The sequence below is a fragment of the Pocillopora verrucosa genome, chromosome 14, assembly GCF_036669915.1.
Source record: "Pocillopora verrucosa isolate sample1 chromosome 14, ASM3666991v2, whole genome shotgun sequence".
In the NCBI taxonomy this organism is placed as follows: Eukaryota; Metazoa; Cnidaria; class Anthozoa; order Scleractinia; family Pocilloporidae; genus Pocillopora; species Pocillopora verrucosa.
The window spans coordinates 10,305,903-10,330,293 of NC_089325.1; the positions used below are offsets into that span (position 1 = coordinate 10,305,903).

General features: G+C 38.9%; 6 protein-coding genes across 7 annotated transcripts; 2 read left to right on the top strand and 4 right to left on the bottom strand.

Annotated features, from left to right (window-relative positions):
- Positions 1-1,063: 1,063 nt before the first annotated feature.
- LOC131797837 (uncharacterized) lies at positions 1,064-4,022 on the bottom strand. Its single transcript, XM_059115506.2, has 3 exons — positions 3,511-4,022; positions 2,781-3,021; positions 1,064-1,553 (listed from the first exon to the last, which is right to left on the bottom strand). Exons 1-3 carry the CDS (start codon positions 3,808-3,810, stop codon positions 1,273-1,275), a joined length of 822 nt encoding a protein of 273 aa, XP_058971489.2. The 5' UTR covers positions 3,811-4,022; the 3' UTR covers positions 1,064-1,272.
- Positions 4,023-6,070: 2,048 nt separating this feature from the next.
- LOC131773828 (uncharacterized) lies at positions 6,071-8,748 on the top strand. The gene is made up of 5 exons (XM_059089784.2): positions 6,071-6,189; positions 6,702-6,869; positions 7,307-7,408; positions 7,506-7,686; positions 8,470-8,748. Exons 1-5 carry the CDS (start codon positions 6,118-6,120, stop codon positions 8,619-8,621), a joined length of 675 nt encoding a protein of 224 aa, XP_058945767.2. The 5' UTR covers positions 6,071-6,117; the 3' UTR covers positions 8,622-8,748.
- A 126-nt stretch (positions 8,749-8,874) lies between these two features.
- Positions 8,875-10,407, bottom strand: LOC131773829 (EF-hand calcium-binding domain-containing protein 10). Its single transcript, XM_059089785.2, has 4 exons — positions 10,294-10,407; positions 9,983-10,147; positions 9,294-9,384; positions 8,875-9,130 (listed from the first exon to the last, which is right to left on the bottom strand). Exons 1-4 carry the CDS (start codon positions 10,391-10,393, stop codon positions 9,088-9,090), a joined length of 399 nt encoding a protein of 132 aa, XP_058945768.1. The 5' UTR covers positions 10,394-10,407; the 3' UTR covers positions 8,875-9,087.
- A 348-nt stretch (positions 10,408-10,755) lies between these two features.
- On the top strand, positions 10,756-13,481 carry LOC131773822 (histone-lysine N-methyltransferase SETMAR-like). The gene is made up of 3 exons (XM_059089778.2): positions 10,756-10,974; positions 11,127-11,301; positions 12,068-13,481. Exons 1-3 carry the CDS (start codon positions 10,879-10,881, stop codon positions 12,718-12,720), a joined length of 924 nt encoding a protein of 307 aa, XP_058945761.2. The 5' UTR covers positions 10,756-10,878; the 3' UTR covers positions 12,721-13,481.
- On the bottom strand, positions 13,404-16,014 carry LOC131773843 (zinc metalloproteinase nas-6-like). The gene is made up of 4 exons (XM_066161012.1): positions 15,837-16,014; positions 14,885-15,151; positions 14,222-14,353; positions 13,404-13,602 (listed from the first exon to the last, which is right to left on the bottom strand). Exons 1-4 carry the CDS (start codon positions 15,919-15,921, stop codon positions 13,541-13,543), a joined length of 546 nt encoding a protein of 181 aa, XP_066017109.1. The 5' UTR covers positions 15,922-16,014; the 3' UTR covers positions 13,404-13,540.
- Positions 16,015-17,831: 1,817 nt separating this feature from the next.
- LOC131773842 (uncharacterized) lies at positions 17,832-23,903 on the bottom strand. 2 transcript variants are annotated; one of them, XM_066161006.1, is made up of 3 exons: positions 23,683-23,903; positions 19,156-23,167; positions 17,832-18,315 (listed from the first exon to the last, which is right to left on the bottom strand). In XM_066161006.1, the coding sequence occupies exon 2, from the start codon at positions 23,001-23,003 to the stop codon at positions 19,161-19,163; it is 3,843 nt and encodes a 1,280-aa protein (XP_066017103.1). In that variant the 5' UTR covers positions 23,004-23,167; positions 23,683-23,903; the 3' UTR covers positions 17,832-18,315; positions 19,156-19,160. The 2 variants fall into 2 exon arrangements, with proteins under 2 accessions (XP_066017103.1, XP_058945782.2); XM_059089799.2 differs by lacking the exon at positions 23,683-23,903 and having other exon boundaries at positions 19,156-23,261.
- Between the last annotated feature and the right edge of the window lie 488 nt (positions 23,904-24,391).

Below are 24,391 nucleotides of genomic sequence, written 5' to 3' on the forward strand. Positions count from 1 at the left end.
ACCTTCCCTGAACCTCTGATAAGTGCTGGGAAAATGGTTATTCATGCTAACGCAGCATTATCTAAATTTAAAGATCTTGTAACTGGCTTCCGTTTGACCGACGCAAGAGCCGTACCAAACTCAATTGACTCTCGGAAAGTTGCGGTCAATGTCTGTTAACCGTTTAACTCATGAGAGTGGCTAACATATCACTCTTCCCCACAACATCTACACTTTATCCAGCAGACAGGTAATGAGAATACTCAAATTTACCAGGTAGAAGTTGTTATCGTGATCTAACACCAGATTCTAGTAATTCATTAACAAGGAATTGTATAACAGCTGGAGGGCAGATCAACAATCAAATCATGGGTAATTTCCTTCCATACTAATTGACGGTGAAGTATGGTACAAAATTTAAAGCACGGTACGAGAGTCTGGAATGGGAAGAATAACAAGACCTTTATACCAACATCTTTACATTTTCCCCAACATCAGTATCCATATTTGCCTTTCTCTTTCTTACACATTTCCTTTGGTACTGACGAAGAAAATTCGTTTAGATTTTAAAGCTTCTTAGGTTAGCAATCATTTCCTTCACTCTCGTGATCTTAATAAAAAATTCTGTAGTAAAACTGTGAGGAGAAATGAGATGCTGGCCACTCTTAGAGTTAACCCTTAAACTCCCATGAGTGACCAAGACAGAATTTCTCCTTACAATATCAATACAATATCAACCAGATAAGTGATGAGAATAAAGAAAAATATCAATTTAGGGATAATTAGCTGATCAAATACTAAATTCTCTGAACATTATAAGAATTGTATGGTTGACAGTAAAGAGAATTACAAATTTGAACTGGGAGTAAAAGGGTAAATTGTGATCTTATTTTTGGCAATCAGGATTGTCATCACTGTCATTAATTACAGTGTGAAAAGAGCAGTTATGATGGGCTGAAATGCATAACTTGGAATTAATTGACTTAAAGGCAGTCTTCTATTCTGCTCAAATCATCTTATTTGCATTTGTTCAGCCAAATTAATGGCAAGACCAGATTGTTGTATTTTTTTGTGAAAACTGATATTGAGATGCTTCATATAAAGTTTTTTAGCTGACAAATATCAATCTCATCAATTATCCAAATGAAAAATCTCTCAGTTTTTCCTTTTTCAAGCAGGCCAAGTCTCCATTTTGACATCTTTTGCAAGTCACTGAAAATATTTAGATTTCCATATTCCCTTGAGAATCTCAGACTCCATACAAACCCCTGAGTCTCAATATTTCTTCAAAAATTATTGTTCAATTTCACACAAGTTGTAGAATTCTAAATCCTTGTCTTTTTTCCAACCTCTTTTCTTTGCATTCTCCTTTTTAGTCTCAACCAATTTTTCAATGTTTTTCTTTGCTTGCTCATACTCTTTCTTGTGGAAGAGATGTTTAAGCATTGGCGCCCCTCCAAGATACAGTGAGTCCGAAAAGCGGGCCAGCTTTAAAAGAGTCCAGGTGAAGCCATCTACTGCATGTCCTGCTAGTGCGATCATCTTTATTTCCTTAACAAGTTCATTCTGTGGCACTGGAAAATCAAAAAATCAAAAAGCATTCCACTTTGAAGTCATTTTGGAAGAAGTACTGGTAGACTAAGGGGGATTTGGGGGTTCAGTCACACCCTTGCAGAGGGTTTACTGACATCAGAAAAAAATGCAAAATTTAAATTAATAAATGAGGTAATTGTAAATCTTGTGAGTTGAGCTGACCATTTTTTGAATAGCAAGAACACACAACCGATGATCATTTCAGCTCAGTCTGGAAATAATTTATCTTGATACAAAGAGTAATATTTTGATAATAGAAGGTGAGCTGTTAAAAAATGCTGACTTCGCTTCTGAGCATCCTTAGTCCCATATCTCAATGGTTAGAATTCAAAATTGTGTTAGGGAAGTTGTCACCAAATCCCACAAATGGCAACCATCTAATTTGATCCTCCTCTTTACAAGTCAAAGAAGATCAGTCTTAGTCCACCACTTTACATCAGATGATAATGGCTAATGCTCTCTCTGCCACAATTGACAGGTAAGTATTTTCTCTTTATGCCATCAAATCCATCATGAAGCACACACACAATGAGAAGGAAGAAAAACATAACCAAGGAATAAGACAAAACATGAAGCTCTCCTCACAAACATTGTAAGAAATGTAAAGGTGAAGTCTGTAACCAAGCCTATTAGCCTGCTCAGTCAGAGTTTATCTCAGTTTCCATGTAGCATGAAGCAACGAGGAGTATTACTACTTCCCCTTGGATGGGAAGCTAGTTCAATGCAAGGTTACCCCCCAGGATTTTATCAGGCTTCTCTGACATTTTGCCAGAACTCATTTAGACTCCTGGGTAGAGAGAGGTGCTGTGAGAGTAAAGTGTCTTTCCCAATAATACAATGCATTGATCCAGCCAGGTCTTGAACCCAGGCCTCTTGACCCGGAGTCCAATGCACTGATCAGTAGGCCACTGTGTCTGCCATATTGTAAGAAATGTAGGAAAGGAAATGAGGAGAGTTGATACTGGCATCATGTAACCCTTCAACTCCCATGAGTGACCAAGACAGAAATTCTCCTTACAATATCAGTACAATATCAAGCAGACAAGTGATGAGAATAAAGAAAAATATTAATTAGGGGATTATTAGTTGATCCAATACCAAATTCTCCAAATTAACATCACAAGAACTATAGGGTAGACAGTAAGGAGAATTACTTATTAGATCTTGGGAGTTAAAGGGATAAGGGAAATAAAAATACATGTTTGTACCTGCATTTATGACTGGATACCTAACAGAAGTTCCAAGTAACCTGGGCTCTTTCTTCATTAACCCAAGATCCACAAGGCTGTCAAATGTAGCCGACACACAGCTTGGCTTGTGGTAATTTGAACCTTTCAGTATCCATTTAGACACACTGCGTGGCTTGTCAGGATGTTTACGAGTGCATTCCAACATCTGGTTGAACATACAGTTGTCTAAGTAAGAGTTTGTTGGTGTGAAATCTTTCACCTTTGGAGAAACAGAAATATAAAAATATAATTTTAAAATCAATGAATTATAAAACTCTAGGATAGTAACAACCCCCTCCCACTCCTCCCCCCCAGCCCCATTGATGACACTATTCACACAAGTTCTTAATCAGAAAGAGGATACAAGTGCTTATGTAATGCTTGTAAACCCCCTTCCCCCCCTCCCCTCAGAAAAAAGTTGCCCACCTCAGTGAAAAGTTTTTCTGAGACATGATCGGTAATTTTTTTCAGACCTGCCCATCACCTATGGAACAACACTTTCAGCCCCCCCCCCCCCCCCGCGAAAATCTTCTGCACGACAACGATGAAGAGGGGGGAGGGGAAGGAGCGTATCGTTGGAATTTTCCGAATAATTTAGTGTACTTTACAACGTAGTTGTAATCGATATTCGAACTAGCCTTAATCAATCCTTTCTTTTCATTTGATATTCTAAATCACACAATAAAAATATAATTTTATTTTCCCTCACCTGAAGTACCATCTCCTTATACTTCACACCCAGACAGGACGCCTGTGCGTCTTCAAAACTGACTTTGCCAAGAACGTACAAGTCGATGATAACAGCTGCCGAAATATTTCCAAAATGAGGCGCACTTGCCTTCCTTCCAGGAACGTCGCCAGTCGATTGGTCATGCCATAGCAGACACAACGCTTGAGAAATTTTAAGGTTTCTTTCCTTAAAGCACTCAGTAACGAATCGGTCCGACTGAAAAATTTCTAAAAGGTTCTCTGCCAATTTCGGAGAGTAATCTGCATCTCCGTCCGCCATACGTTTCTCGACTCAACTCGATCGATTTCACCGAAAAGATCTGTCTATTTTCTCCAGCAGCGTTATTTATATACAGTAGCTGCCGGCGATAATTACATCACAGTTACAGATCAAGTTAAACGAGCATTTTTTTTGCGTGGGTAGTTCAACCATGACAACAAAAGCGATATTTTTAACTCAACCTGTTTTGACCCGGTTTTCGCCATCTTGAATTTAATTTTCTCAGGTACAGACCAGGGTCCAGACTCCTTGCTCTTTCTATTTTTAAATTCTGACGAAAAATTTTCAGAGCTACTCGCGAGGATCACAAGACCTAGTTACTCACAACTTTTTTTGTTACTCACGCTCTCTTCGTGGCGTTAAAATTAGTTAATTTATACCCACGTTAGCAAATTTTTTTCAACAATAGTTGACACTATCAGAAAAAGGGCTTGCATCTGGAATCAATTTAGCCACTCGAAATTTACTCCAGATTGTCCCCCATTAAAGAGCACTTCAAAAAGCCCAAGGTTCTCTCATTTTAAATTTTCCCCACCTCGCTCGTGTAAGAAGAAAACTGTTCGCATTTTTTATCGTTAAAAACACAGCTTTAAATTTTAATACATGCTAAAAGCAGACTCTCAACATACAACAGGTCTGCAATACGTCTAAATAACTGTTTCTTCAAGCGCTAATCATCTACGACAGAGAGCTCAGTACAACTTGGCATCTTTACGGTCTGCCATTTTGGTGGCCAATGAAGGCCAGTGGAAAGAAAAAAATCCAAATCGACTGTTTAAGTTTCATTAGATAAAACGATCTTAAATACAATACGAGTTTCGAGAGATTATAGCATGACTATAATTTCGTCTCATTCAATGCTACGATTCTTGATTCATTATTCCACCCTTCTATCCATGGCCACACTTCTCCCTCCCCTCCCTTCATCTTGTGGGTTGAGAGGAGGTAATGAATTGTGTCAATAATTTGAATTTCAAAAAAGGTATTTCTGTTTTGCTGAACTGACAATAATTCAATCGTCATTAGTTACAATATACATCACAATGTAACAAATTACAACTGATTTACAGCCTACGCGTAGCCGTACCCTCCCTCCCCCCATGGTTAAACGTGGGAGGGAGGGTACGCCTATACGTGGGTTAAGAAAAGTATGACGCATACTGGCATCGGATTGGTTTTCAGGGGGATGTTTTTGATTCAAAAGATACTAGTAATGAAATTAAGTCATCACGATTGCAAGGTTAAAGGGTGGTCCGAAAGAGGAATGGTTGGCTGAGAAATGGAGCTTGATAGAACTGTAAGATTTCTTTATTGATCTTTCAATTCGATAAGTGTTTTATCCTCTGGTTTGACACACCATTACTAAAGCTAACCCTAGCTAAAGGGTTGTTTTCTTTTTCCATGACACTCCATGAATTTTCCTTATGAACTGAAACAAAAAACAATTTGAACTATTGCATGGACAGGATAACTTTTCATATATTCACAGTCAATCAGAATAACTCAGTCTTCACGCTTTGTTTTCTCACTGCTTACAATGAAGCACCTAAATTGAAGAAAGTTGTCCTCTTCAACAAAGGAATCTGTCAACAAATTCCAAAATGATACTTAGAGGTAATTTCCTGACACAAATTTGAAATCAGACGTCTCGGGGTTGAAGCCAGTTTTCATTTAATTCAAAAGCCCTACGACATGAAAATTTTTGTTGACCACGAACAACAGAGCAATTTGGGACACAAAAACAGTGACTAAATCTAATAATTTCGCGTTTCAAAAGAGAGGACGCGATCACCGAGAGTTTCGCTGGAATCGCTCACGTCAAAATTTGCAAAAGTTTACATTTCTTTTGACCAAGATAAAGCACTTAAGGAGGCTGAGAGTTTCCTGTGTTAAAGTAGGCAAGAAAAGGAAAAAGTTTTATTGCTTTTAATAAAAATATGGTAAAAAACACTTGAAAACTTTTAATTGAAAAGTGAATCAGGGTCACGCCCTGTAAGCGATTGTGGGTATGACAACCTAGTTAAAATGATTTTCCGCCTCTAGCTCATACTGAACTCGTAAGGGAACTTAGCTTCTCTGAGATTTTCATTGCAGTTTCTCTGACGTTCAAAACTTTGCTGTGGCTCTTTGGTTGTGTAATTAATAGCGATTCAAGTGAACGTATGGTTTACTTAAATTAACTTTTTGAGTGATATGAGGGTTCATTACGAGAGAAATCAAATATAAAACCACCAATAACTTTAAGATCGCCCTGTGCAGAGTAAAATCTATCAGCCGAGAGAAGAGTAGAGGGAGAGATCGAGAAAAATGAGAACGAAAACGAAAATGCAATTCTCAGTGGGCTTCGTAGTTCTTTCTTGTTGTGCAGCAGTTTTGCGAGTGAGTAAGCTCGTTTGAAGTCACTAGTTTAGATGCTCAGATAATTTTCAATTTCAAAATCCTGAACACCATTATCATGCAAAAACGAATTGCACAACGTATGAAACAGTGAGTCTTGAGCCTGAAGAACAATTCAAAAGTCAGATATTTTTTTCAAAAACAATCAAGTCTACGCATTAAGATTACAACGTATGAAACAGTGAGTCTTGAGCCTAAAGAACAATTCAAAAGTCAGATATTTTTTTCCAAAACAATCAAGTCTATGCATTAAGATTACAAAAAATGATCAAGCGAACTTATACCGGAGACAAAAGTAATGTCATTTCATTGAAAACCTGATAAACCATTGGAAAAGTGCGTTCAACCGGGAAGGCCGATTTCAAATCTCTGTTCTTTATGAACACGAGCCATCAAACAGCTGAATTTTTACGGTCTAGTCACAAGAACTGAGATATTTTGTGAATTTCCTGGTAAACATTCCATTTACAAGTATTTTTTTCTTTTTTTATTAGTTTCATCCCACACAGGGGAAGAAAAGATCATTCGAAGTACTGATCAAACATCAAGGCAAAATGTTCAAGGAGGTTGTGGAAATCGATGTTAAAGGGAAAACGGAAACATTTCACGTTCCATTGCAAGGTGACCTTGAAGCAGCGGAAATCATTAATGATTTTCGTAAGGTAAGCCACTGCCCAGATGTGACATCGAAATCAGTAAAATAGAAATAGACCTCATTTTTGGTTGAGTGTCATAATAGGAAAACTAAAGAAATCACAATAACCAATCAGAAGGAAGTTAAATGTCACGTGACCGATGACAACTCACAGTAAAAACAACTTAACTACTTAAAGCACGGAAAAACGCGATTGAATGAGATTGAATTTAGTTGTGCGCTTGATTGGTCAAGAGGTAAACTAAACGAACGATTAAATATTTTAAGAACTTACGAAGTTACCTCGAGCGCTTCATTCCTCTGGTAAACCCATTTGGGCACGTTTTCTCTGACGAAGATTTACAGTGACTTGTTCCTTTCTGGTATTTCCTGATATAAGTTGAGCAAAAGAACTCAAGATGATTGTTGGCCTAATAATTTCTAAAACGGTTTTATGTGTTTCAGAAATTGATGATGATCAGCTTACCACAGAAACAAATGTGCTTTTTGACAAAGCTCACTGGCAGAGTGCCACGCCCTACCAAGATGGCCAAATCCTTTAGAAAGGTGACATACTCACTATGATTATTTTCTGGCTTATACCAAGTGAAAAAATTGAAGAAAAAAATTACTTGTGTCACACTGAAAATTCTCCTTTCTCCAGGCAACAATGGATGGTAAGGAATTTCCATTGGAGAAATTGACAATTACCATGGAAACTAAAGAGTTGATATATGACCTGGGTGATCTTAGCTACGCCATGAGGAAAATGTGTGAAGGTTTTCCTATTTACCACAGCGAACCTGCTAAAGATACTATTTCCATCTCAGCAGTTGCTGACGAAGGTAAATGAAAAATCATATAACTATGAAGAATTAATCTGGAGACTTGTGAGTCAGTCTTGATACTGAAAGATAAGCCTTTTTAATTGGGTGGAAGGCATCAGTCAGTCTACTGGCCCGCCAGTCAACCAATCAGTTGGTCAGCCAGGCAACCAGTCAGTTGATAAGTCAATCAGTAGTAATTCAGTCAGTCAATCAACCAATGAATCAGTCAATTAGGCAGGTAGGTAAACAGGCAGTAAGTCAGTCAGCAGGCTAGTTATTCGATGACTCAACCAGTCAGCCTATTAACCATTCAAACATGCCCATATGGTATCATTTAAATGTGCTCTTTATGGCAAACTCTTGACCATAAGCCAAACCCCCCTCTTAAGCTCAAATTTTTCTTACTCTGCCTTGGATTTGTGCAAAAATTGCTCAGCTCATAGTCAAATAAAAAGAGTAGATAGTCAGTCAGTCAGTCAGGCAATCAGGCAATCCGTCAATCAGTCAATATACTAGTCCACCAATCAACCAACTGAACAATCAATGGATTAGTCAGCCAGCCACACCATAATTAAAAATGTAAGTTACTCAACCAGCCAGTTGGACTGTTTGTCAGTTTTGATTACTGAGTACCTTGCTCAATGTTTAAGCAAGTCAATCACAGAAACTGACCAATGGTTGGTCAACAAATCCCATTTGCTCTCTCTCAACTTTGTAATAGTTAAAGCTTTGCAAAACAAAATTAATTTGTATTGGTCTTCACCATGATTACTGTATGTTAATGGTTGCAATATGTTTCAGACAGGATTTCAGGTGACAATAGAAAGCCTATCCATCGGCGTTCTTGCTCCAGCTCTGTTTGTTCCACCTATCAATACTGTTACTTGACCTGTGCCTCGTCAACATGCATGGTGTGCAAAGAAATGCAAACTTGCATGCCTATTGATTGTTAAGTATTATTTTAGTTTAAACACCTCACATCCCAGCTATAAATCTGAACAAAGTGATGATGGTTTTGAAAAGGTATTAAGGCTGTAGTTTACGAGTTCTGATGGAAAATGTACTGTTTTGTAACAACTAATAAACTTTTCAGTCAAAAAATAAATTTGAAGTATCACATTGTAAAAGTCCACCTTTATCTTACCATAAAAAAATTTCATAATTTCTTGTAGAACCATTAAGATCTAAAGAAACTGACTGCATAGCCAGTGTCACTCACTCTTTATTTTTTCAAATCTGTTCCTAAATTGATTGCTTAAGAGATACACAGCAAAAACTGGGTTCTTCACTTTAGTTCAAGTAATGATGTGACGATGGTATTTACACAATGTATATACATTAAATCTAATGTGGACAAAGAGCTTGTTGATCTCTCAGACAACACAAACTAAAAACCCACAAAAGGAGAGTTATATAGCACTACAAAGAGAATGTTGCAGATGCCTGAGCAAGTCCTTGTCGCCTGAAAAAAAATCAATCAAATAACCTTAATAAAATTTACAGTTGCTACCAAAAAAACCATGTTTCCTTCAAAACTGTAATTTTTCATCCCTTACAACCAACTTTGACAAGTTCTGATGTAGTTTATTTACAGTAGCTAAAATTCTAAATAAGCTTAAACTTACGCCTCTTTCAAAAATGTCTCTGCACTGATTCTGTCCATATCACCACCAGGAGGGTCTCTATCAAACTTTTTCACACCCATTGTTTCAAGTCCTGTGCAAAAAAAAATAGAGAATAAGGTGTATAAACTATCTAGATACCATATTATAAGCCTGCAGTTTAATGTGCTCCATTTATGCCACTCCCTCAAATTGGTCCTTGCTCCCTTAAACAATTTCAATTCCCAGATTTTGTTAGTAATTCTCCTCATTGTCTTCCATTTGATTCTAACAATGTTAGTTCAGAGAATTTGCTTTTGCTTTATTCTGGTTACTTTTCTGATTGATCCTGTATTGATTTTGTGTGGAGAAATTCAGTCTTGGTCACTCACAGGGGTTAAAGAGTAAAGAAGAGTGAGCTCATTTCATGAACAGCTGTTGTCTAGCAAGCATCCCAAGAAAATTAAGCAATTGCTGTAAGGTACTGATAATGCTTGCTATTAGTTTAACGGCATCAAAACTTTGCAGGATCGTGTGCAACAACATCATCCTCCTGAAAATATCTCATTGAACTTTTAGATGATTTCATTCTTTCAATACAAAAAAAAGTTTTTCTCCAAGATCCTTGGATAAAACTTTACAAATTCTATGCAATGGAATAAGGTACGATGAAATGAGTTAAACAGATATTGTAAAATAAAAGAAAAACTGACCTTGTTTGTACTGTTCATATGTAATAAAGCCTTTTCCTGTAACATCGAGCATTCCAAACAACGATCTTACGTTACTGTCATCAAATATGCACGGGTAGTTTCTCTGCATTGTTCTTGCATCTCTTAACTTCTCCAAGAATTGTTTCATGTAAGCCTTCGGGTCCTCTGTCAAACAAACATGCAGAGTTACATATACATGTAATAAAGTTCCCAACGACATATTGTTGAATATCCAAAGTCTCAAATATTTTTCATTCACATTGCCAGATTTGTTGCCAAAACATCAATCCTAAGCTGTGTAAATTATTCACCTGGTCTTTCATAGATCAACTGTGCAGTTAAGTTCTCAAATAGTTCCATAATACAATGCTTTTTAACGTATTCTTGCGCATCGTTCTCCTTGTTCGCCATATTGATTTTGCATCCTGATAAGGTTGCTATAACAACAAAGCTTTGTCAGCGGCATTTAGTCTCATGCCCAGTGCCTGTCATATAGATTGCTACGGAATTTTTATTCTCTCTCCTTCTTTCTTTTTCATCAGGTTTTTTTTTATGGAATGGCCCTTTCCCTGCAGATATACCATGTAAAATTTATATATATATAAATATATATATATATATCTTTTTTTTTTTTTTAATCAGTACTACCGAATAATTAACGCTCGTCTTACTCGCTTATGCTCTATAATGAAACGCACGGTTTTTGCCAGCCGAGGGCCTGCCGGGATATGGTAGGATCCAGGCTCCCACATATGAAGTCCTTTCTAATTCAAGTAACAATAATGCTGTTCCCTTCGATGGGAAATTTGCATCGGTTTTTCCGTACAAATGAAAAGAGCCTCTATTATTGAAAGTAGTGTATTGTCGAAGAAATAATACAGTGCTATTATTTTAAAATGGTTGTCATAACAGAGGACATATCGCTGGGAAGGGAGAATGTTAAAGTTTCAGTGGTAAATGAACTTGATGACAGCATACCTACCGAATTTGGGGTAATTTGTTAAGTGTACCATTCTTATTAACTAGATTAATCAATCTTGCACTTACGATCTTTCTTCTTTTCAAAAAGGAAATTGGATAATTGGTAGCTATCGATGTTGTTTTCTCTTAATTTTGTTTAAATTGTTGGGGTTGTTCTTCATAGTATACTCCAGTATGCATCAGTGGGCCAAATGTTAGTGAGGCATTTAATTCTCCATTTTATCCTGGATGTGGATGTCATCAGACAATGTGCACAAGAGACAAATGCCCCTGCATACAGAGTTATGGACCATCTTACAATGAAGATGGATGCCTTCAAATCTTCAATCGACTAACTGGTAAGTATTACAGACTCACAGAGTTCTCAAAGATCAGTGTCTTTTGGGAAGAAGTTATAATTTTATAGCTTTAATTTGACCTAAAATATTTTGAGGGTAATTAAAGGACCTTTGGTGATCTTAAATAAAAAGGATCAAGAAAGGATCTGCTAAGAGCTCTTTGAAAAAAATCAATGGATTAATGATCCTTTGAGGATTTGAAAGATCTTCAAAATGGTCTTTGCTAAGATTCTATGGATTGTAAAGATCTAAGCAGGGGAACTTGCCAGAGACACATGAGGCTAAGTTCTTTGGAAAATTCTGAATAATACAATCCAGTTTCCATGCTTAGTAATTAAAGCATTTTGGAGAATCACTACTACTCCTGGAATAGTTACTTGGGCATGACAGGCTACTCAGTGTTTTGTCTGGTTTCCCTGACATTTCACCAGGACATGTTTGTACTCTTAGGCAGAAAAAGTCACTGGGAAGGTTAAGTGTCTTCCATGCTTAAACTCAGTAACCACAGCTTATTAACCGATGGGCTTCTAAGTTTCAGACAGGAACCCAGTAAACTGTTGGTCTCATAGATAAGATAAAACTCTTTTCTCTGATAGAATGTACAGCAGAGGTAGAAATAAAGTATCTGGCCAGAAGATACTTGACTGCTGATTGTTTAAAACTCTTAAAAAAGAAGGTAGATCATGGTACTTGAGCTAAAATGCTGGTGCCAATTATTTTAAAGAATGTACATCAAGTTTTCTTTTTCGTGACTTATTGTCAATAGAGTTTTGCCAACCAGTGTTTGAATGCAACAGTCGCTGTTCTTGCTCCAAATCTTGTCAGAACAGAGTGGTTCAGAACGGACAACATCTTCAACTTCAAGTTTTTAAAACCAAACTCAAAGGATGGGGCTTAAGGACTTTGGAAAACATCGAAAAATTTACTTTTGTGTGTGAATATGCTGGTGAACTTATTTCAATCAAAGAAGCTAAAATGCGGGCTCAGGAATTGACTCACGAAACTGGGAATTATTTGATTGTTCTAAGAGAACACAGTTCGAATGACAACCAAATTCTAAGAACTCATGTTGATGCTCGTTTCCACGGTGGTGCGTCACGGTTTATCAATCATTCATGCAACCCTAATCTGGTAATGGTACCAGTGAGAGTTGATTCCATTGTTCCACAACTGGCTCTCTTTGCAGCTAGAAATATAGACATTGGAGAGGAACTCTCCTTTGACTATTCAGGGGAATTTGATCACTGGCACTCACATGAAATAAAAGTTGAAGTGCATGAATTGAAATCTCTACAAGAACAAGGTAAGGAGCCAAAAAGTTGTCAATGTGGTGCACTGAACTGCAGAGGTTATCTTCCCTTTGATTCTTCTCTGTATTCCTCTGAAAGCCACCTGCCAATCAGACCAGGGAATAGCTAACTGAAGGCAGGCACATGGGAAGATTGGAATCAATAAACCTCTATAGCTGGTAAGCTTCAGTTACCAAACTGGATAAGTCAATGAAGAAAGAATGGAGAAATTCTGTCAGACTGAGTGATGTACAAAAAAAATTAGTTGAGTTACTGTAAGTGACTATTGCCCTACTGATTGCAAATAAATCAAACATGTTGCAAACTTTTCTTTTTTTTCTTTGAAAAAGTAGAGAATTTATTTGAAAGCTAGGCTTCAAAAACTCCCATAAAAGTAAACCTTTTTTCATAGAATGAATATAACAACAAGTCACAAGGGGAGAATAATAATGAAGAATTATAGAGATGTCTTTTAATGCTGTACAAATAGGCCCATGATTATGTTGCACAGAATTGGATCTTATATCATTGCTGCAGCTCTACTATAAGGAACCAGGAACCAAAAATTAATTAATTGAGCCTAAGTACGCTGAAATTTTCTTGATGTGTTGTTTATTTATTTATTTATTTTTTTATAACGAAAGACAATCACTAAAACTCTGCTAGTTTGGTTGGTTCTTATTTGCTCGAGTAAAATTTTTGCTAGATATACAGTGCTGATGACGTTTCAGACATTCTGTGATTGGTCCAGGAAACTCGCGCCAACCTCTCGACCAATCAGACGCAAAACCAAAACTAATCGCACTTGCGTCACTCGCGTTTCCCGCGCGTCAGGCATTTTTTTTGTTTTTCCTTTGCGTTCTCCAGGGCCCCTTGTGGTAGTTTCTTTTTTCTGTTCGACTGTGGTGATCACTTTGAGTTGGTTTCACGACACCTAATGGAAATGCACTCTAACCAGTGAGCCTTTCACTTTGTGTCATTTTCTCCTTTCCATATATATTCAGCCTTTTATCTGTGAGTGAAAAGAATTGAGAAAAAAAGAATAAGCTTAGCTCTACGATTTTCTTATTGAAGTACATGAACTTCTAAAATTCAGTGGGGTTAATTGTCAGTTAGAAACTTTCTGGGACTTGCGGGAGAAATGTTTATATTTCCTAAATCAAAAGTGATTTTTCGACTGAGAAAATAATCAGACAAGTTTTTTCCGCGTATTTTGAAACAGGATAGAAAGATTTTATTCATTTTCTTGGGAGCGGGGGACAGAAAATAACAGCAAAAAAGGGTTTGTCTCTCTGGAGAGAAATTTAATCCCAGGCCTCTGGATCTCGTGAGCGTAATTTCGTGATTCGATGCTCCACAACTGAGCTTTATAGAATTCGATACTGAGTCAGGCTTTTACTTTGTATGTGGTAAGCTTTAAAACAGCTTGATAAATCTGCAATTGCAACTCCATGCGGTCGACGAAGTCCTAGATTGTCTCATACTGGTTGTTAAAGCCATCAGCTTTGGCAATATCGACAAAGAAGATGAGTTCTCCTTGAAAAGGCAGTACATTGAAAACACAAATTAAGGATTGTTCACAAGCTATAATTAGACGATATTTGATAGGGTAAAACTGCAATTCAACTCACCAGGCGACTCTGTTTTACAGTAGCCACAGGAATAGGGACACCACTTTTTCATGAACGACTTCCAATGTTGGCAATATCCATCGTAAGATGCGAAATATTTACATCTGTTTTGATAGACATCAAGGCATTTACCTGGAAGAGAAATGACCCGTCAACTCTCTTTCTTATAAGAGGGCATTTTATTTCAGTGTTGTAAAATTAAAACCACAACTTATCCTTACGGCCAATCAGAACAAAGGAAAATATCGGAAGAAGCCAATGAGAACACGGAGTAAAACAAGTAAACCGCCTGAAGCGCGGGAAAACGCGGTTGATGAAATGTCTAAGACCTAATTTTGTTTGGTTGAGAGGGTGGAGCGTGTTTCTTGAGCCAATCAGAGAGCAAAGTTAAAATAAAACCAACGGAATCCAAGGTTACTCTGTATACTCAATTGAACCGAATATTTCATACAGGGGACAGCAAACATTGTAATTTCCGTTGGATCCGTCCCACTACGACTGTTTATTTTACAAATTAGCAAACAATATACAGATTAACTTTTGGTACATTATAATTTTTCTTTTTTTGCGGCAAAGATGAGTCGGATAGCTGACAGAGAGGAGAGTTAGCTCGTGTAGTGCAGTTAAACCCTGTCGGACGGTATATTAAAAAAACGCTCTTACTCTCTGGTGATCTCTCCTTTTTCTTGTCTTTTGGTTTCTTATCCCAAGCCTTGCAGGGGTAACTCTTTAACAGCTGTTTTATGTCAATTTTGCGAAAATCATCCATATTCCCCAAGGATCTGTTGGGATCCGCTAAAGACTCCAGTGTGTTTTGGCCGTTCTTGCTGAAAGCTTGGTTATCGTAGTGCATAAGACTGTCGAAGTCGTACGGTTCTCCGACACTGTCAAGTCGTTCAGGGCCGTAACTTTCGAAATTCTTTTCGAATCCTTCGAGAAATGAAACCCACACATCATTAGAATTTAACAGATGGATGCCGACGCCAGGGAATCTGGACAAGCAACCTATCTGGCTGTCACAACGTATCCACTTGGTCTTTAAAATTCCAGTTAATACCCTCCCCTTCACCCCAAGTATTTTCATTAAGATACCCCCATAAATAAATAAGTAAATAATGCTTAAGGTGTCAAATGTCAGATTATTGCTGTATGTTAACCGTTTCACAGTCTATATTCCAGTTCTTTGCATTGTCTGTACATTTCGTATCATTTTAGCTCTGAGAATTTCTTGTGAGATCAAGGATAACCCTCCGGTTGATGTTCATCAACTTCGTGTTTAAAAATACATGGATATTGAGAGTAGAAGTTCTTTCTTGGTCAGTGGTAAGAGTGAAAGGGTTGATTCACCAGAGTGGATCTGTTTGAACGGAGCTAGTAAACTGGGTCCAGTACATCAAGTCGAGGCTAACGCTAATTTTTTTTTAAGGTGTACGGTGTGACTTGGCGTAAAAACCATCAACATCGACAACAAAAATACGTCAAAACAATAAGCTTGTCGTTTCACGTCATTCTTTCTGCGTGATTTACCAGTAGCAAGCCTTGACATTCGTGCCCAACACCCACGTTTCCTGGAACGGCCCAAAACATATTAAACTTGGTTTATTTACGAAAATACCTGGCTCAATGTTCCACCATAGAACCATGATATAGTCGTCCCTGTCAGTGCGAGAGTGTTCGTGAAAGAATCCCAGAGCATGCATGATCTCGTGTAGGACTGTTCCCTTATATTCGCATCCTTCACCGACAGAGAGTCGCTGCTTTCCACCCTGACGGCCAATGGCTGAGAAGCAGCTAAAACGTGGAGAAATTGTACGGATTAGCTCAAGGGAAAACGCTCTGTGATTTCGTATCAAGGGGTCTGGGTTCGAGCCTAGGTGGCAGTCATTGTGTTGTGTTCTTGGGCAAGATTCTTAGTGCCCTTCACTTCCAAGAATTGCAAATGAGTTCCAGCGAACTTTCGGGATTACCCTAAGAAATGCTGTGGGGGAAGGAGTGGATGAGAGAGATTCGCTACTTTCCAACATTTTCAAGATGAGAAGCAAATTTTTCTAAGACTTGTAGCTTTGAGTCATAGCCCAGAATTGTGTCAGTTGAGAATCTTTGATTTTGCAATTTGCCTCAATAAGTATGTAGAAATGTGTCTAACCCGTGATTTCCTTGGAATTACAGATAGTCCTGTTCGTTGGTGTGAAGGACGAATTTTACGCAAGTCCTTCTGTGGAACTCACGTATAGCTTCCTTAACTGCCTTGATGGCTTCTTTACCTGAAAAAAAAAAGCGAGTTAAAGGAAATGAGGACAACCTCGTATATTAGGCCGACTCTTCGGAGGCGCGGCCTCTTAGTCTTCGTGGTTGACAATCTTGAAGATCAAATGATTCCGCAAGTCATGTGGTTATTGTAATTTCCTTTGCCTGCTTTCACAAACTGCTGCTCAAAAAATATTTGCCACAAATCTTTATAGGTAACCTAGAATTTTGGTTCTGTGAAGACATTTGTTATTTTAAGTTGACGTCATCTCGTAAGAAACATACTTGACATCATCTTTATATACAGAAACTTTGCTCTCTTGCACTGAGCCAGTTTCTTGGCCACAAATTACGTTTGAATTCTAAATCTACGACCGTAAAGAGACGACGTACTTCGAGGCTTTTAGCACCACATCAATGCCATTCCAATGTGCTTTTTTTTGTCCCCAATTTTTCACGATTAGCACCGATCATATATTTGCGAAAACTGAAGCTACGCAAAAACACGATAATTCTCTCACCTCTGTGATGAATCTTTCTCTGCTAGCCGGAGGACTTAGATAATGCCTTCCCTGACTGTTTGATCTCGAAGTGGTATATGTTTTGATGTTCGTGGTACTTTCTTGACCAGCAGATGGCGTGCGAACTTTGCAGGAAAAGGTTCTAGGTAATCTGACATATCCGGCTTTGACAATTTCACTGCCTATCAAAGTACCACTCACAACTGACATTTTTTAGCGTTATTCCGGAAATTGGAGAAACGTGGGAAAATTTGCTGTAGTGAACTTTGACTTCAAAGTGATTGTGAAACATCCCGTGAGTCACACAAATTGGTTTAGATTAGATTTCAAGTCTAATTTTTTCATGATTGATGGAGGGCCTAAATTTTACACATAATCTTAAACAGTTTGCCATTTAAGTTGAAATCCAAGGATAGGCCTCGACTAAGTGAATCCCAGCTAAAATGTATTGAAACTCAACCAGGGTACATTTCTTTGCCCGAAGAGTTTTCTATGTTTTTAAGGGCGGGGAGGTAAGGGGGGCTGGGCGCGAGGGATGTTTAAACGGCAAAAATTGCATAATGATTATTGAACGAAGTCTTCAGGGTAAGGAAGGAACCAAACACAGGAAAGGTACATTAAGTTATCCCAGAAAGAATACGAAGAATATAAATACTAGAGATAACGAAAGAGTTGTACTATGTACATAGGAATGCCGAAAAAGAGTCCCCTGATCATAGATCAACCAATCAAAGTTAAAAAAACAATCATAAAAGAGGAAATTGTTATTTTGATAAAGTAGAAATTTTAATAAACCAACCTAACAGTACAAGTCAGATATCTTAGATAAAGGAAAACCTAGCTTCAGCTGGAGGAAAAATTGCTTGCTTAATCTTCACCTAACCTATGAAATGCCAGTTAACTTAGTGGGTTCGTGTAATTATGGATACAAATCAATCATATCGAAATTTATCGACTGACTACACCAGGGCCTAATGAAGGTTCTGGTGAGTCTTGTTATCATATTAACAATTTATAATTACCCCCAATAAAAAAGTTTTGTATGGAACTGTATCACGCTTGCTATAATAGATCGCTGATTGAAAATGACATAATTCTGATCACCTCACAGTTTTTTAACATGAAATCACAATTTTAGGGGAAAAATTGGCAGTAAGAGTCCTTGATACAACAAAAGCAATAGCACAAAATTGAAGAGTCAAAAGTCGCATTGGTTTTGGTCAGGGATGATTATTTTTCAACTACGATAGAAACTATTCAAATCTTCTTTGTTCCACATCAGTGACTCGTCTGCTTCTAAATTCGCAGCTAGGTACAATTTCACCTCTGGCACCAAAAAGGGAAACAAAGGAGGAAATAAAATCAGTATAGATATTTCAGCGGATGTCTAAATCGTCTAGATGGAAAAAAGTTTCAGGCTTCCAAACCAAAAGGCAAAAATATTGACGGTTATTATGTAGTAACACTGCTACTACGCAAGAGTCCTACTGTAACTGCTTCCGCAGATAGAAATGAAACAGCAAATTTCAAACTCAATCGTCACATAAACGAATTAAGATTTTGAAACTCAGACTTTCCATTTTAAAGGGCGATACTTTGCCACCGAGCCACACGAAGCTCTTTAGTGAGCTATGAGATGCGTTACTCTGAAGAATGACGAAAGTACCTGCCATTGCAAGTAAAATAATGATCTTGAGAATGATTTCCAGAAGTTCCAATATAATATATGAGTCATTCTTTCTACATGCTCCCAAGCAATGTTGCACCCCAGCCGCGTGGTAAGACCAATAGAGATAACTTAATTTTCTCAAGTCATCAGTTGGGAAGGGGAGGCAAAGTCCGATACCAGTAAGTGAGAAAACTTTGAAGCCAGCTACGACCTAGACTGCTCATTAAAAGCTCGTATGGGACAAATATCCTACATATAAAGTACCGCAGGGATCAGAAAGGTCGAAAGCGCCGTGTGCAGTAACCAGATTTAGAAGGATGGTAAAGTTTTTTCTTAATCTATATCCCTCATGCAGGTATTCTCTTTGCCCCCGTAAAAGGTGCTTCACAGCTTTCCTCAATTCCTTTGTCTCATCTGTACTGACGCCTATAAACGTTTGACTAAAGGGAAATAAGAAAAGCATGCGTTGCTTATGTAGCTTAGGAACTATGACGTACCTCGTCTACACTATAAGGCTAGACTGGGATGTATAAAATCTTGTACCATCGTCAGAATCTGTATCTCCACTTGTTGGTATCAGAGGAGCTTCCTCACCTGACCGATCATCTCTCACCGCGGGGCTACTCTTACGGCTATACCGCTGTAATAGGCGTAGTAAATTACAGATGTATGGAAGCAACGCCATCATCAGAGGGACGTATGCCAAGATCCTAACAAACCACTGCAGACCAAGTCTAGTATTTTTGGAGACCTCTGTGTTGGTGGGAAGACTGAAAACTCCAATGGCACTCAGCGTTAGTAAGATCACCTGGTCAGACTCGTTGATGTACGGGTATTTCTGGGAACCCTCTGCATCTCCTCTCGGATTTTGATCTCCTTCAGTGTTGCCTTCATTTGCCACTGTTTGTTGTTCGTCCACTTCGTCGCCATCCACACCTACACGAGGTAGTTCTTGTGGAGGGGCTGGTGTTTCATTGACGCTTGGACTTGCTTCTTTAGATATTTGCCTTCCTTCTGTAAAGTTACCACTCTGAGTTGTTGCTCGTGGAGCTTCGTATCCATTGCCACCATGATTGCTTTCTTTATAAGGCCTCACAGCTGCGACGAAAGACATGGAGCAAATGCAAAAGGACAGTAAGAACGAGGCTTTCAGTGGACTAGTACGCACCAAAGTGCTTATAGGTAGCAGTACCAGTCGACACAGAAGGTAGTAAATCACAAAACAGCGCCATTTAGGCCTGAGACAAGCGTGCAAAGTTTGAAGTCGCAAGTTTGACTCATACAGGTGGGTTGCAAGGCTCAACGGGATGGAAATAACGAACAGCAGAAGGAAAATAGCACCGATAATGAATATACCGTGCCAAACGCTGTCAAAGAATTCAACATTACCATCATCAAACAACACCCACCGCCCACCAACCCGGACAAAATGCAAGAGACGCAGTGCAATGTTGGTTAAGTCGACATAGCACAAAACTACAATGGTGAAGAAGGCATGGTCAAATCCATTCTCTATGCGTGTTTTGAATGAAGCAGAGAAGAACTCCAGCAAGCTCACAACTGCGTTTCGACAGAAACAGTCACAACGACAACGCTCTCTGTCCTTCAGTTTATCGACTAGCGAGTCCAACGCCCTGCTCCAAGTTTTGATTAACACCCATTTTAACAAAGGCAATATCAGAAATATTTCAGCGATTAGAAAGAGAGCCGATATGGCTAACTTGTCAGCATTATTTAAATGAGCCGCGAAACAAATGCCATGTCTAAATCCAAGTTGAAAGTTACTGAGTGCAATAATGAATTCAATAAAGGGATCGAAAGTAAACCCTTCCGGAGTGAGTTTTTTCATGATTTGGTATGAGTACAAACAAGCATTTAGGTGTCCCCCTGACAGATTCGGATTAACCAACAACACGAAGCAAGTAACTATGATAAGGGCTATTACATAGGCCAAAATCATCCATAGCCATTTATTAGAGCAATTGGGTGAGCATTGTTCGCTCGCAAACATGATACTGTAACCACGCTCGCATTGGCCACAAAGTACACTCGTCTGGTTTCTGCCATCTTTGCAAACGGTTCTGGGTATGTACTGGTATTCGCTGGGAAATATGGACTTCAGAGTGGTACAGTACCCATCGGGGCAGGGATATGTTGTGAAATCATCGCCCACTTTCCCTGCCCAATAACCTTTCTTCAGGTAAACAGTCTTTTTGTCATGTAAGTCACACCGTGCTATTCCCGGGGATTTCATACAATCGCAATTCTGAACGGAACCGTCATAAATGAAGCCTGCGTGGCAACTCTGCAAAGAGACGTTTACAATTTTATCTTGCAATAATTCTCCTCCCATGTAATGTAGAACCACCGTGAACACACTCCCGGGCTTTCCAGTCAGACTTAGAGAAGATATTTGTCCGTCAGCTAGAAAGACCGTAGAGGTAGTTCCAAGTTTAACTGCTGGCGCTTTTTCGGGAACATCGATATTAATGTCCACAATTCCAACGACGGTGTTCCCTATCTCGTCCACTAACTCGACTGATGCGTTGAATACTTCTCCTGGAGCAACTTCCCAATCTTCCCGGTCAAAGTGTAGGTCTACAGCATCAGTTGTTACTTCGTTCTTTCTCGAGGAAATCTTACCATCTAAAGTTTTGAAATGGATGAATTTCCATTTCAGCACTGTGTTGTCTTGCCGAGACTCACCAGGCCGACGACAGTTCTGAAGAGTTGTTGCGTATATTGAGTTTCCTTTTTTATCATCAACTGCTTCATTGCCTTGAAAAATTACAGAAGTATTCCAGTATTGAAAGTCTCGTGCGTCTTCGTATGCGAAAAAGCAATCATGAATGTCCACGCCAGTTGCGTTGAAAGCCACCATTGGAGATCCAGTAGTTTCAATGTACATTGCTCCTCCCTTGTGGTCACACGAATTGTTGTAAAAAGATAAGGTAGAATTCTTCTGAAATATTATTTTTGAATAGCCACGCATTGCCAAGGCCCCTCCTCTGTAACCATGATTATTGATAAAATTGACATGATCGCTTATCTTTGTCACCGACCCATCCAAGGACAATGCTGTGTTCGTATTGTTTGTAAACAAAGTTTTCCCTCGGAAGTTAAGGATTACCCCATCACTGTACAATGCACCTTCTCCTATCAAAACACCTTCATCTAAAACGACAACTTGGTTCCCTGTAAACGTGCAGTCTTTGAAGCTGATCGAGATTGGAATTCCCGAATCAACCTGGACTTCCTGTTTTCTATCAAGCATGAACGCTATTGCGGATCCTACTGTTGCTTGGTTGTCTCGCCAAATACAAAGGTTGAACTTCCCCAAAAATTGAGTATTCGTTTTGGAAGAGCCCCATATAGATCTTCCATACAGTGACACGCCACCGCCCCAAATGGCTCTGTTGTTGGTGAATGCACAGTTCTTATCAAAGATAAATGTATTCATAGTGTCCACTGTAGCCCGTGTTTGTAAATTGCCAATCCGAACTCCCCCACCGGCGAGTCTCCCAGAATTGTCACGAAATGAAGTGTTCGTTATCATGAAACGATTCCTTTTCACTTGATCTCTTACTTCGACGTTAAGAGCTCCTCCCCATATGGCCTTATTACCAGTAAACGAGCAAGACTGAATTTGAATATCGCAGTCACTGGCATTGCCTTTGAAATTTATCGCTAATCCTGCACCTAGGTTAAATTCTGATAGACCGGGATCCTTCTTTTGATAGTAGATACTACCAATATTCCATCCGATCGCTTCATTTCCGAGAAAAGTGCAGTTCCAGAAGATGTAGCTGTTGTTGTGTTGAAACGAGTCATGTTGGCTTGGTGTGACATTAAAGACATTGTCTCTGTACTTGCTGAGAGTCAAAATAATCCCACCTCCTGAAAGCACATATTCATCTCCAATGAATGGGGTTCGTAGCGGCCCGTTGGAGTCTTTATAGTTTGCGCCTTTATTGTCGATGAATGCACAAATCGTTAAGTTCAAAATGCCTCCAACATTGAAGAAGTTTATTCCAACCCCTGGGGAGTTTGACACCTCAACATTGGTGAACCGCACGTTTCTACAATATCGAAAGTCTAATGCGGTCCTAAACAGAACACCTCGGTTACCGGGTCCGATAGGAGCCGACTTGTTTGCCACCGCGGTACTTTCTCGCCAACTGCCACATCTTTGCATCTGTATTCTTTCGAAAATGACATTTGCACAAAGAACGAACGAAATGCTTACGTCTGGCTCGCAAGTAATTCTTACCTTGCCTGATCCTAAGTCCTTATCGCCAACAAGAGCGAAGGTATCTACGTTAGTGAAGTTGAAGCTCTTTGCCATGGTGTAATTTCCACTTTTTACTTTGATCAAGGTTGAATTAGCACCGCCAAACAAAGCTATGTCGAAAGCTTTGTCGATGGACTTGCAAGGCTGATCGCGTGTACGGCAGCTCAACGAGTCGTTACCATTCGGCGAGACGAAAACTTCCTTATTCCACGCTGCCTCTGAAGGCAAGAGAAGGAAGAAACAGAGAAAGAGACAGTTCGTTATACTAAAGGAACCCTTCATTTCCCGCTTTTATCAGCAATGAATATTCAAATGCACCATCAGTTTCGGGGGTGGAAGCTGAATGAATAATGAATTACGGGTTCAAGTTAAAAGTAAATAATGAATAATTGGGTTTGGAAGCCTCGGAATAGTGAATGACATAGTCATGCCATGAGAATAATAAAAACCACTTTCTTATTCGATTTTCTTGGTTATGTATTTTCTGATATATCTTCAGAAGCCTTTTTTTTAAGTGAAATCAACAATGTGCAGAGTAAAACCATAAGAGAAGCAAACGGTCTCCCTGAGAAAGTTCCGGCCGGAAGTGTTTCGAGTTGTGAGACAGCTTGACAAGTTTTCTGTAAGTTTCCAAGCTCCATGATTTCAACATGGTTTACAAAGATCGCGTTTGTTTTTCCAGTCAATAATAAGTCGATCGCCGCCGGTACTACACGCTGTGAACATCACTTACTCTTTCTGCTTTCCCAGGATTGGTGTGCGAGCGAAAGTTGAGCAGCCTGAAAGCGCGGAAAAAAGGCTCTTCTATTCGGCTCGTTTACGCTTTTTCAATCAAAGTGATATCGGAATGCTTAAATTTCAAATTAAGAATTTGTTCATGCTTAGCGTGCCTATATGGAGTTACGTATGCACGCGGGAAGTTTAGAGCACGAAAATGCTTAAGAGTAGCTCGAGGCGCAGCCGAGAGCAACTCCAGCTTTTTGAGTGCTCTCCAAACTTCCCGGGTGCATCCATAACTCGACATACACACAGCTAAGAGCATGAGCAAATTCTTCTACAACAGACAACAACAACAAGGATCTGCGCGAAGAAGCCTTTTATTGTGATAAAGTGCAAAATTATCACAACGCACAAAAAAAGTAAACAAACGTCCCTATTGGCTGGCAAAAATAAAAACGTCACATTTCATGCTTTGGTTTGAGCGAGAACACTTGAGCCAGTTAACCGATAATTGTGAATGAAAAGCTCAAAATTTACAGGATAATTGGAGAAAATCAAAGCCTAATGAACTCAAGTGTCACTAAAAAATGTTTTAAAAGTCAAAGACCGAAACTACTTACGAGTTTTTTTCGGCTTTATTTTTGTTGCTTGTTGGATCAGGACCTAAAAGGTCAATGCCGATAGAAGAATTGGGCAGCTCTTCACTGGTTTCTTCCATATTT